At 48.6% G+C, this 12,758-nt stretch overlaps 1 protein-coding gene across 1 annotated transcript in view; it reads left to right on the top strand.

Moving 5' to 3' along the window:
- ABCC1 (ATP binding cassette subfamily C member 1) overlaps nt 1–12,758 on the top strand; it is a 128,834-nt gene that overhangs the window by 70,292 nt on the left and 45,784 nt on the right. The window contains exons 9-12 of the mRNA XM_059415249.1: nt 550–727; nt 2,104–2,265; nt 7,016–7,108; nt 8,694–8,897. Coding sequence (XP_059271232.1) covers nt 550–727; nt 2,104–2,265; nt 7,016–7,108; nt 8,694–8,897 — 637 coding nt within the window. The remainder of the gene's footprint in view (nt 1–549; nt 728–2,103; nt 2,266–7,015; nt 7,109–8,693; nt 8,898–12,758) is intronic.

Raw genomic sequence — 12,758 nt, 5'->3', positions numbered from 1 at the left:
AATTACAGCTGAGCCTCTCTGTCTTCACCCACTGTGCCCAGTACTTTGCTTTGACACTATGTGAACTCAGGCCATTTTGGTTGCAAGTAACTGAAACCAACTTCCCCTGAAGCCAGAGGAGGAGAGAGGAATGGCTAGGGAAACGGAGGACAAGAAAATGAGCCAGACTGCGTCAGACCGCGGCCTGAAAACAGAAAGTCACAAGGAGGTGCCCCCCCTCCTCTCTCTGCTTACCTCTTTTTGTCTCTGGCGGGGGGGGGGAGCACCTGCTCCTGTCTTTGCCTTCCTGCCTTTGCCTAACATACTCTCTGGTCACCTGCGGGTGGCTTTCTGGTGACGAGCCAGAGCAGTCGGTACGAGAAGCCACCTGCACCTGCTGGGGCAACCTTCACAGCCCCATCACCCCTGTGGGTTTATTTCTCTCTGCATAAAATGGCAGGAATAACACCCACCTCACCTGGCTCAGGGAGAGTCGAAAGGCGGACGTGGGAGGACTTGTTCCCTGCACGTGTGTGTCAGGCTCCGGTCCTTTCTTCCTTGCTCCCTCAGATTGCTCATCAACTTCGTGAACGATCAAGAGGCCCCGGACTGGCAGGGCTACTTCTACACCGTGCTGCTGTTCGTCAGCGCCTGCTTCCAGACCCTCGTGCTGCACCAGTACTTCCACATCTGTTTCGTCAGCGGCATGAGGATCAAGACAGCCGTCATCGGTGCGGTCTACCGGAAGGTGAGTGGGTCAACCAGAAGGTGGGTGGGTCACCCGGAAGGTGCGTGGGGTCAACCGGAAGGTGGGTGTCTTCTCCTGGAAGGCAGGTGAAGGTTGGTCCTCACCCGCGTAGGGTCCCGTTGACATCTCCCTGTGTATGTAGCCTCAGAATCTGTGGGGGACCTGGCTAGGTCACCCCCAAGGCCACCGTGAGGATTTCAAGCTCAGCTTCTAGAGCAGTAGCAGGAGGCCAGCCCACATGACCGCAGCTGGCCACAGTTGCCCATCAGGCATGAGACCTTATCAAAGCTGATGAGTAGCATGTCCTCGAGGCCTGTGTCAACCATGCGGAAGAGTTTCTTAGGTCGCATTTGACTTGGGAAAATGCACGTTCACATTGTCACCGCCATTGATACTCCATTTGAGCTTGTTCTGACTCCCCATATGAACTGGGCAGGTGGTCCTTTCCCTGGGTAATGGACTGCTTAGGCATTTAGGCAATCCAGCTTTAAGGGAATTTCTTGGTTCCTTCAATTTCTTAGCTTCTGGGGCGAAGACACTTCTTGGGCCTGTGGGTGAAGAAGAGACTCCCTAGCAGTTAGTCAAGAGAGATGGGCCAGTTTGTTGGTTCTGAGCCCTGTCTGTAAGTTGGACTCGCTTGGAGAACTTTAACAACTCCCACTGCCCTGGTTGCTGTGTAGACCGACAAAATCAGGATCTCTGAGGGTGGGACCTAGGCATCTTCATTTCTTAAACTCCCCAGACAGTAGTGTGAAACCATGTTTGAGAATCACGACAATTTTATCCTTCCAGGGGATGTTTGTTAGATGTCTGGAGATGTCTTTGGTTTTTGGTTGTCCTAACCAGAGATGGAGGTGTCTAGTTAGAGGCCGGGGATGCTAGTGAACACCCTATAAGGCACAGGCCAGTCCCACAAAGACGTATCCAGCTTCAAATGTCAGTGATGCCACGATTGGGAAACCTGACCTTGACCTTGCTCCTTGAGTGTGATCTGCGGACCAGCAGCATCTGCATCATGTGGGAGCTCGTTAGAAATGCATCGCCCCAGGCCCATATCCCAGTCCTACCAAATCTGAAACGGTGCTGTAACAAATTTCCCCAGTGGTGTGTGTGTACCCTTCAGTGTGTAACACCCTGGTTTAGGTGATCTTGGGGTCCCTTCCGTATTACGGAAGTCAGGATGAGGCAGAGACCGTCATTGATAAGAGCTGGGGCTTTGCGGTGGGACCCTTTGCTGGGAACGCAGATAAGGTAGGAAGGCAGGAGAAAAGAGAGGGGGGTTTTCCGTTCCTGAGCTGTGTTCTTCCTCCACGTGGACCTAACGAGAGGTTTTTGCCTGCTAGACTCACCATCTTTCTCTCTCCGTTGTCCTGCAGGCCTTGGTGATCACCAACTCAGCCAGAAAGTCTTCCACTGTCGGGGAGATTGTCAACCTCATGTCTGTGGACGCCCAGAGGTTCATGGACTTGGCCACGTACATTAACATGGTCTGGTCAGCTCCTCTGCAAGTCATCCTTGCTCTCTACCTCCTGTGGCTGGTGTGTGTTTGACCTTGTTCCCCTTGTGCAGTGGGAGGGACCAGCTCATGTGGGCAGTGGGGGTGAGGGGCTGGGTGTCGGTGATAAGAACCTCTGTCATTCACTGGGTTTTGTTTTTTTTTTTTTCTTGACATCATTCATACTTTATATTTTGCTCTGTTGGACAATTTCTGGTGTCATATCTGTTTTCTCGGTTTTTGGATTTATGCTCTTTTTGATGGCGTGATACTTGTTTGTATTTGTTTTTTTGACAGTACGTAATTAACAGCCTTGTAAGGTACACACATATTTCTCCCACTCTATCCTCCCAAACAGTAACAAAATTTCTTTATTCACTAGCCCTGAATTGTGTTGGTTAAGATTCTCTGAGTTGCAAGGGATAGAAACCCATTTTAAAAGGGATGGTAAGCAGGGTGCCTGGCTGGCTCAGTTGGTTAAGCATCTCCCTTTGACGCAGGTTGTGGTCTATTGGGGTAGAGCCCCGAGTCAGGCGTCCTACTCAGTGGCGAGTATCATTCTCCCCCTGCCCCTCCCCTCTGCGTGGGCTCTCTCTCTCTCTCATATGCACATGCTTTCTCTCTTTCAAATCAATAAAATCTTTAAAATAGGCTGAGCTAGTAAAGGGAATTTTGTGGGGGCATGTAACTGCAAGGCACAGGGTATGGCTTTAGGCATGGATGGATCCAGGAGTTCACGCAGTGCTGTGAGGACTCAGGGTCACCCTTTCATCATTTCCTGACCCTATTTGCCTCCGAGATGACTTCACTCTCCATCGGATTTCCCTTGGCTTCCATACCTTTGGGCTTTTACCATCTTTCCCGAGAGCAGTGTCAGAGAAAAGAGAATATTGCATTCCTCATTTCCTTAGGCAGAGTCTCAGGCACATCCATGTACCAGTCACTGTGAACCAAGAGGCAGAGTTCTTTGGCCAGCCCAGGACCCATGCCCTCTCGCAGTGAGAGTGTGTGATTGACAGCCCCTCCACATGAGGAGGGGAGGTTCCCACAGTGAAAAGGTGCTCATGGCCTAACACATGCCTTATCCTTTGTCACTCTGAGCCTCTGTATGTGTCTTTCTTTCTGCCAGGAATTCCTTTCTCTCCTTTTTTTTTTTTTTTTTTTTTTTTAAGATTTTATTTATTTTATTTGACAGAGAGAGAAAGATTACAAGTAGGCAGACAGGCAGGCAAAGGAAGCAGGGGGAGCGGGCGCCCCGCTGAGCAGAGAGCCCAATGCAGGGCTCCATCCCAGGACCCTGGGACCACGACCCAAGCCGAAGGCAGAGGCTTAACCCTCTGAGCCCCCAGGCACCCCCCTTTTCCTCCTTCACTAAGGATGAAGTCCTCCCCATCTTTAAAGGTGGTGACAACTGCCAGATCCAGATGCTTTTCTCTCAGGATTAGATGCATTTCTTCCTTTTTTTCCTTTTTTTGGGGAGGGGGGATTTTGTTTATTTATTTGACAGAGACACAGCGAGAGAGAGAACACAAGCAGGGGGAGCGGGAGAGGGAGAAGCACGCTCCTACTGAGCAGGGAGCTTGATGCGGGACTCGATCCCAGGACCCTGGGATCATGACCTGAGCCAAAGGCCGACGCTTAATGTCTGAGCCACCCAAGCACCCTGGATTTCTTCCTTTTTAAAATCCTAATAATTTAGTAAAGAAGCTCCTTTGATGTTACCTTCTAGAATAGTTTTTTGCTGCTTGGTATAGCTGCTCCTCCTCTCCTGATAAGTGTCTTGGTTACTCATCGGCTCAGTGTCTTGGTTTTTTGATTGTTTAAGATTTTATGTATTTATTTGACACACGCACGCTCATGCATGAGTAGGGGGAGGGGCAGAGAGAGAGAAGTAGACTCCCCAGGGAGCAGGGAGCTATATGCGGAGCCGGATCCCCAGACTATGAGATCATGACCTGAGCCGAAGTCAGGATGCTTAACTGACTGAGCCAACCCAGCACCCCCCAGTGTCTTGCTTGTGCCTTATTTTTTATTTCCTGTGAGTGTAGTCCCAGCAGGGCCCGGTGCCTAATAGGTGTGCAGCAAATTATCCGTTGATTTGACTGTAGTTTACTTTTTTTTTTTTTTTGGTCTGTTTATACAGCAGGAGATGAGTGATTATAAATTGTTTCTAGAAATGAAACTTAGACATAAATAGCAGTCTAAATTTCTTTTGGGGCCGACATCTTGGGGTATCCACTTCTCCAGAAATTTCAGCCACGGGTGAAATAGTTTTTGGAGCATTTCTTTTAGAATCAGCCTCGAGGGTTGATTAAGAACCATTAAGAAGATTGTTCTGTTTTAGATGAGCGTTGCTGAATGTATCATTGACATTTGAGGCCAGATAGTCTCTTGTTGGGGGGGTTGTCCTATGCACCGTGGGAGGTTCAGTGGCGTCCTTGGTCTTTTCACTCTGATACCAAGAACACAGTCCCCTGCTACCTTCCCCCCTGCCAGTTGTGACCCAGATGTCCCTTAGGAGCAATTCTTCCCTGTTTCTGAACCACTGGTTTGGATAGAAAACCAGCTTTCTCTGTTCATCCATTAAAAATATAGTATAAGAGGAGCGCCTGCGTGGCTCAGTGGGTTAAAGCCTTTGCCTTTGGCTCAGGTCATGATCCCAGAGTCCTGGGATCGAGCCCCGAGTCTGGCTCTCTGCTCAGTGGAGAGCCTGCTTCCCTCTCTCTCTGCCTGCTTGGGATCTCTGTTTGTCAAATAAATAAATAAACTCTTAAAAAAAAAATACAGTATAGGATAGTGACAGTGGTGTGGGGTCAGGAATGAGACTGTGTTCAAATTCTGCCTCTTCAATGATTAGGTTTGTGACATCATTCCCTAAGGTCATTAAACCTCAGTGTGTCTTTATCTGCAAAGTGGTAATGGTAATGTTACATTTCATCATAGGGATGTTGGGATGAAGGAATGAATCAGTACAGGTCATGTTCATAGAACGGTGTATGGGGTATAAATACACTGACTACTTTTTTTTTTTTTTTTAAAGATTTTGTTTATTTATTTGACAGAGATCACAAGTAGGCAGAGAGGCAGGCGGAGAGAGAGGAAGGGGAGGCAGGCTCCCTGCCAAGCAAAGAGCCCGAAGCAGGGCTCGATTCCAGGACCCTGGGATCATGACCTGAGCTGAAGGCAGAAGCTTCAACCCACTGAGCCACCTGGGTGCCCTGGGTATCTTTTAATTATTGTTTGCTGTCAGAGTTAATTCTGAATGCTTTAGATTGTTGGTAGAAATCACTTTTATTCTTGAAGGTGGATAATTGGTCACTGGGTGGAGATACTTTGCAGAAACTGTTATAAGCAACAGCAGCATTTTTAGGGAGACCAGGACTAGTGCCCCTGTGTGCATTGACTTGGAAGAAACTCCTGGTTTTCTGAATGCTTAAAGGGGGGGAAAAATCACATTACCCTGTAGTTTCATCCATTTGAGTTTGTACACTGGGCCAGTTTCTCAAGCTGGATTATTTTCAGGTGTTGAAATTAAAAAATGGAGATATGTATCTTATCTTGGCATCTTAATCTCTCAGGGGTAGTTTCCTTATCTGCCACTTGGATAATAGAACAAGTCTACAACCTCTTATCTACATACCCCCAAATCCAAAGGCTATGGAAGTTTTCCTTAACTCGTGTGGTGCCTTAACCTGACCTGAGCTGAGGGGAAGTGTTTGTGATCTTGATTATTCTCTCAGGCCGATACTCCTATTATGGTGATGAGAGGTCAGTACCCTTGATGACGAGTGCTGTGCTAGGGCCCAGGGGGCGTGTAATGCAATATATGGACTCACTTGGGTCAGCAGTCCCTGAGACCACGCCAGGTTGCCAGGAGGACTTGGGGCTTTCATTTTTACAGCAGGAGAAAGCAAAGGTGAATACACAGCGGGAGGAATGGGGGGTGGGTGGCAGGAAGCAGGTACTGACTTCGGGATTCCTTTCCCAGTAGCCTCACACAGGATGCACTTAATTGCCTAGCAACAAGTTCCGACAGCGTGGGAAATGTCAGCCACAGGAAGTTTATGATAGAGACCCGAACGCCCAGGGTTTTTACTGGGGGTTGGTCGCACAGGTGTCCTCTGTTTGGCCTATACCAGACTTTTAGACTCCCCGAAGACAAAGAGGGTTTCAGCATAAGCTATAGCATTTGTACAAAGAGTTGAGGCCCAGCGAACTACTCCTACCAGTTCTGAGAATGGTGGGAGCCCTTCCTAAATCCAAGCCCCCAGATGGCAGCCAAGGGCCAAATCTGTAAGCAGGCCTTCAAACACGATAAACCATTAGACTGGCTGTGTTAACTCTTTGCTATTCAATGCTTTATTACCTTTCTAAAGTCCTTTAGAGAAAGCATGAGAGCTGGGGGCCCTCCCAGCTCGCCTTCAAGCAGAAGGAGAGAGAGACAAGCAGACACCCTGCTGAGCAGGGGAGCCCCACACAGGGCTCGATCCCAGAACCCCGAGATCGTGACCTGAGCCAAAACCAAGAGTTGGCGGCTCAACTGACTGAGCCACCCAGGCACCCCACCGTGAAGTTCTAATTTCCGAAACTCATCTGGCCCTGTCATGTTCTTAAAGGAGTTGTGGGACCCCAAGGGAGGCTCACAAATAAATCTGAGTATTCTTATAAGCCTGTCGTTGGGTAAGAGTGACACAGCTGCCCTGAAGATGATCGTCCAGGTTTGCAGGATCAGCATGGGGTAGCTCAGCCAGAGAAGCCCCCTGTTGAAGACCTCTGTTCTCTTTCTTTTTTAGAACCTGGGCCCGTCCGTCCTGGCGGGGGTGGCTGTGATGATCCTTATGGTTCCTGTCAATGCCGTGATGGCCATGAAGACCAAGACTTACCAGGTTGGGTGTCTGTTGCCACAGGGCTCCAAGTGGGGCTCTTGTCGAGGTCTTTCCATTTGGGTTCTAGCTGAGTTCTTCACAGACCCCAGACGGGTTCTCAGCCCTGCATGCCTGTTCGAATCCTCTGAGGAGCTTTCCGAAATGCTGATGCCTGGGCTCCATTTCTGGGATTCTGGTTCATTTCATGTGGGTGAGACCCCAAGCATCAGTTTTTAAAGCTTCCTGGGTGATTCTGGTGGACTGCCAAGGTTAGCCCCTGAAATAGCTAGACCTAGGCCAGTGACCAGAATCACGTGTGAGCCTCTGGGAAATTCCTTATTTCCCACAAAATTCAATCATTACATGTTTTCTGTGCATTTTCAAGAGTTGAATAAACATTACTCCCTGACTTTTTTCCCCCTCTTACCTTATGCTAGGCTCAGTGTTCAACTCTCTTCAGCAGTGTTTTGTATTTTTTAAGTTTTTCAATATCCAAGGGACAGAGCTGTTGCCTTCTCATCATAAAAAATGTTCCATTGATAGAAGACTGTATAGATTAAAAGGGAATATTTCCTTCCCTTTTCTCTCCGTGTCAGTGAGCATGTTGAAGCAATCTCTTCTCGAACTTTCCGTGTATTTATAGAGAGCTCTGATTATACAGTTAGGTTTCATGGTGGGCCTGGGTGTGTTTCTTCGTGGTGTCACCACCATGTATGTTTTTATACATATGGCCCATTTCACAGCCTCGTCTGATCATTTGAGACCACGTCTCAGGGATCTTTCCATCTAATGTGACTTCATTCTCTTGAACTGGCACCACATGGTCCACAACTGAGAGGGGCCAGAGTTGATGTCTCTGCTCCTCTGTTGGTGGCTATTTATGATGTGCCTGTGGAACTGCAAATCAGGATGCTTAACTGCGCTGGTGATGAGTCCCAGGACGGGGACCTGTTGGAATGAGGCCTCGGCAGGTGCAGGTGGATGGAGGTTATGCAAGAAAGGGGCCCTGTCACCTTTTGTCCTCTGAATGCTGTGTAGTAGGCTTCCCTCAGTGGCCCACTTTTGAAACAGCGTCAGTCACTGGCTTTGACTTTCCTGGACTTAAAAAGCATCCTCATCCGTGACCCGGGAATGACCAGAGCCCTCAGTGACAGTTCTGATGAGCATGAAGTGGCTAGATGCATGCCCAGTGCTTAGAAAAGTGCTCGGCTTCTGGAAGACGCCCAGTGCTATCTGAACAGGCAGCATGGCTCAGTAGAGAAACTAAGGAAACAGAGGCGGGAAGAAAAAGCCCAGCATCGTTATCTCTCTTGTGTTTGGATCAGCCGAGTAGGGTCCCTGCCTGCCTTCCCTGGACACCACAGGGTTGTTCTTGTTTCTGCTTCTCAGATCTAAGTTTAATAGGTGTCTTAATCAGTGTCCCATTTAACGTGATCCAAAGCAGGTTCTTCCCTCGGTAAAGGAGTCCTTTGTGCTCTCAGGGTCAGAAGGAGGAGGATTCATAGGGATTTCGGGGTCGGCTTTCGCACCCTTCTGAAGGCCCCCTTCTCCCATGGGGCCGGAAGGGGGTCCACCGCTATGGTGTCGACTGCTGTTGTCTCTGAAGGTGGCCCACATGAAGAGCAAAGACAGTCGGATTAAGCTGATGAATGAGATTCTCAACGGGATCAAAGTGCTCAAGCTCTACGCCTGGGAACTGGCCTTCAAGGACCAGGTGCTGGCCATCAGGCAGGAGGAGCTGAAGGTGCTCAAGAAATCGGCCTACCTGGCAGCGGTGGGAACCTTCACCTGGGTCTGCACACCTTTCCTGGTGAGTGAAGCCACGCCCACCCTGGCCCACCTCTCGGGGCGGGGCGGGGGGGGGGGGTTGGTTGTGTTTTCATGCCCGAACATGTTCAAAAAGGTCACGGGTTCAGCAGGGCCTGGTCCTACCACTCCTTGGATGAATGATACCCACCCCCTCCCCCACGCCATTGTCTTCCCAACTCTTGGTAGCTGCCAGCCCAGGGGTCCTCAGAAGCAGACACTTCTAGGAGCTGCTGGTTTATAGGTTCATGTTGAGATAAGAAATTTGTGCCAGAATGTCAAGCAGGTCTCTCTGCGTCCTTGTTAGAAAAACATGCAGGCAGAACTACGCTGTGCCCTTGGGGTCACAGTCGGGTAACAGCACTGTGTCAGCATCTGCTCCATTGCCGACCAGTCAGGAGCCCAGGATTTGGCGGGTGCCAGATGTGCTCTAAGATGTACTTCTTGTCTGTCTGTCCCTCCATGAGAAGGGCAGCTCCGGAAAGGGGCAGGCAGGGGTTTTGTCTTCTCTGTGCACTGCCGTACTCACCGTGCCTAAAATAGCCCATCGTAGGTGCTCAGCAAATACTCGTCATTTGTTGTTTTAAAAAAAAAAAAAAAAAAAGAATCCATACAGAAACTCATCAAATGAAAAGAATATTGTCTTCTTTTCCATCTGTTCCCTTTCTCCAGAGTGTTTGAGAAACACTGGCAAAAAGCAGGATTGAGTGAACTTTTTCTGCGAAGGACAAACTAGGGAGAGAGAAGAGCCTAATGTGGGGCTTGATCCCAGGACCCTGAGATCATGACCTGAGCTGAAGGCAGAGGCTTAACCCACTGAGCCACCCACGCGCCTCTCTGCTGCCTCTCTTCTTTCCTGCCAGTGTGGCCATCCATAATAGACACGTGAACAGGCATGGCTACATTCCCCTAAAAATTTTTTATAGATACTGAAATTTGAGTTGCACATAAGCTTCCTGTGTCATATATTATTTTGATTTTTAAAAAAATGATCTATGTCTGTTAAAGTATTCTAAACCCATGGGCCAGATATAAACAGGTGTGGACCCCTGGGGTGCCTGTTGAACTTGGCTGCCAGCTCTTGGTGTGACCTGAAGCCAATCAGCCGCCTCCCTGCCTCTGGGTTCTTGTGTATGGAACATGGAAGGGCTGGGCCACGGGGGTGTCACACAGGCCTCTGCCTGCCCCCAGCTCCTGTCCCCGCACTAGATGTCTACAACGCATCGTGGGGTTCTCTCCCCCTGAGTTCTTTTCGGGCCACCCTCCCAGTGACCAGTGTCAGAGGACTGGAGCTGCCATATGAAGTGACCTCTTGTAGCCAGTCTGGGACTTCAGGTTCTCTTAGATCCTTTCTGGCTCACATATGCCAGCATTCATGGCTGGAAGGTTCTGCCAGCTCATTCTTTGAGAACGCTCTAGTCTCCCCAACTTTCCCCAGATCTCTGATGGCTTTCTTTGATTTTTAGAAGTAAAAAGCATCTGAAGACTGGGTGATAGTTATGTAGGGTGTTCATTGGATTATTTTCCTTTAAACTCTTAAATAGTCTCAGTGTGTTTATAATTGTTAACTATTCTTCTTGTACATTTTATTTTAAAAAGGACAATGTATTCCTTGGTAAAACTAGTCGAAGCTGTTCCAGCTGATCTAGGACAGGGTTTCTCAAGCTCAGCACCGTTGCCGTTTGGGACCCGATAATTCTTTGTTTCTTTGTGGGGTGGAGGGACACTGTCCTGCTTATTATAGGGATGGTGTGCAGCATGTCTGGACTCAACCCAGCACAGGCCAAGTGGCACCTCTTCCCCCATCTTGCCCACCCCACCCCCTCAGTTGGGACAATCAGAGGTGTCTCCAGATACTGCCAGGTGTCCTGTGGTCGAGAACTGCAGGTGTGTCTCCGTCCTCAGACTTTGGTCATCTAGCTTTTCTCTCTACCAGTTTCTTCTGCGGATTTCCAGGGAAAGCCTGTGCATGCCGCAGCAGAGCAGTGACTGTCCATCATAAATGTAACTGAACTTACATATCTCTTTTACTTAGCTTGACACGCATGATGGTAAGTCATACAGAAATCCAGAACATTTTGAGTTGCATTTCTTTCATAGGAAAAAGCTCTGCAGCCAGAGGGAGAAACTGACAGGGTTCAGTACTTGGGTTGTGTTACACTTGGGGTGGGGGGAACTTCCCATAACCCCTGGCTCTTCTGACTGAGGGTCCAGTTTCTAGCTTGTCTTCACTTAACATCTCCTGCCCTAGTCTCCATCAAGAGATACTTAGGAGTGCAACTGGCTTTTCTTGACCTTGAATTTGCCGCTCAGTATAGTGTTTGGGGGCGGGGGTAGGGGTAACGGGCTTCCAGAGATGGAGTTTGTTAAGCTGTTTGGCATGAAACAGATGAGCCTGGGTGTCCGTTGGAGATCTTGCCCCTGGCGGGGACACTGGAGCCTCTGACTACATTAGGATAAAATATGTAGCCTTTGGTTCCCTTGAAAGGTGTTTGCATGTTCTTTCCACTGGCGAATTCCTGCGCTTCAAGGGTGATGAGGTGTTTACCCACCGGAAGGTGTGATGGAAGACAGGCCCGAGGAGGTCAGACAAGAGTGGGAATGCCATTTTGGTGGGATTGATGGGATTGTTTTTCTGAAATACAGAGCCTGGCATCTATCATGTACACTTAATGTGCTTTTTAAAATAGTATCCGCAGGCTGCATCAATATTTAGCATTTTGAGTCTTGGAAGATTTGGGAGCTTCTCTTCTATTTATCCTTATCTCTCTTTGTTAGGATAGTTATCATTCTCTATGGTAATTACCCATTGTGTATTTCTTTGCTGATCAGATCATACGGGGACCTTATCTTTTCTTTTTTTTTCTCTTTTTTTTTTTTTTTTTTTGGCTTGCATTCCTAGAACTGGACTTGGCAAATGGTGCACATTCAGTAAATGTAAAGTAGGGGAATAACTGAATAAGTAAAAGTTCTGAATAAACTGTGTTAGTCAGGAACTGTGTTGGAATTGGCAGAAACCTTGCTCAAGTTGACTAGACTGAAAACAAAGTGGGATTTTTGAGTCACAAGACTGGAAAGTGTGAGAAATTGCTGGTTTTGAGCATGACTGGGGTTTCAGTCATGGCTGGATCCAGGTGTTCCGGAGGGAGTGACAACCCCCCCACTCCACCTGTCTCTCAGCTGTGCATTCTCCATGGCGTTTTCTTTTGTCAGGGAGCTGCTCACCACCTAATTACCGTTCATCCTGTCATCTGAGTAACCCCTGTGGGGAGAGGCCCCATTAGCCCATTTTCCTGTTAGTCTCAGCAAAGCTATGGGATTGGGTCTCACTGTGGCATTGCAGTTGGCCACGTGCTTATCCCTGAATTTCTGGGGCCAAGGAGATGGGATGCTTGGATTGATGAGAGTTGTGTGGCTTCTGTGGGAGCTTGGGGTGGGACATGAGCAGTTCATTTATGGCTGAAGCTCATTGAGATAAAAGAAAATTGGGGTATTGTTACCAGAAATGGGAGTGGATAATGGGCAGACTGAAGGAACAGATGTCCTACACAAAGAGACATCAGGTTTTTCAGGAGTTGGACTGGAGTAAATGGTTCATTTCTTTGCCACATTTCTCACTGTGGAGGCAGTATTAGCTCCTGGAGTGGGACACTTGTTTTTCATTGTTGGCAAAAGGTTTTTACATCCTTGACTCTCACCCATCACAAAGCTGTGGCAGACCCCAGGACCCCTTCTTTCCACTGACCGCACTCATCTCCACCCATTCCCAAATAGCCCTTCTAAAGAGAATTCACTTAATACCCGTTTCCCCTAGACCGTGAGTCTCGGGAACGCCAGGCCTGCCTTACTCTTCAACACACAGGGC

Source organism: Mustela nigripes, chromosome 11, assembly GCF_022355385.1.
Source record: "Mustela nigripes isolate SB6536 chromosome 11, MUSNIG.SB6536, whole genome shotgun sequence".
NCBI lineage: Eukaryota > Metazoa > Chordata > Mammalia > Carnivora > Mustelidae > Mustela > Mustela nigripes.
This window is presented reverse-complemented; position numbering and strand designations above follow the sequence as displayed.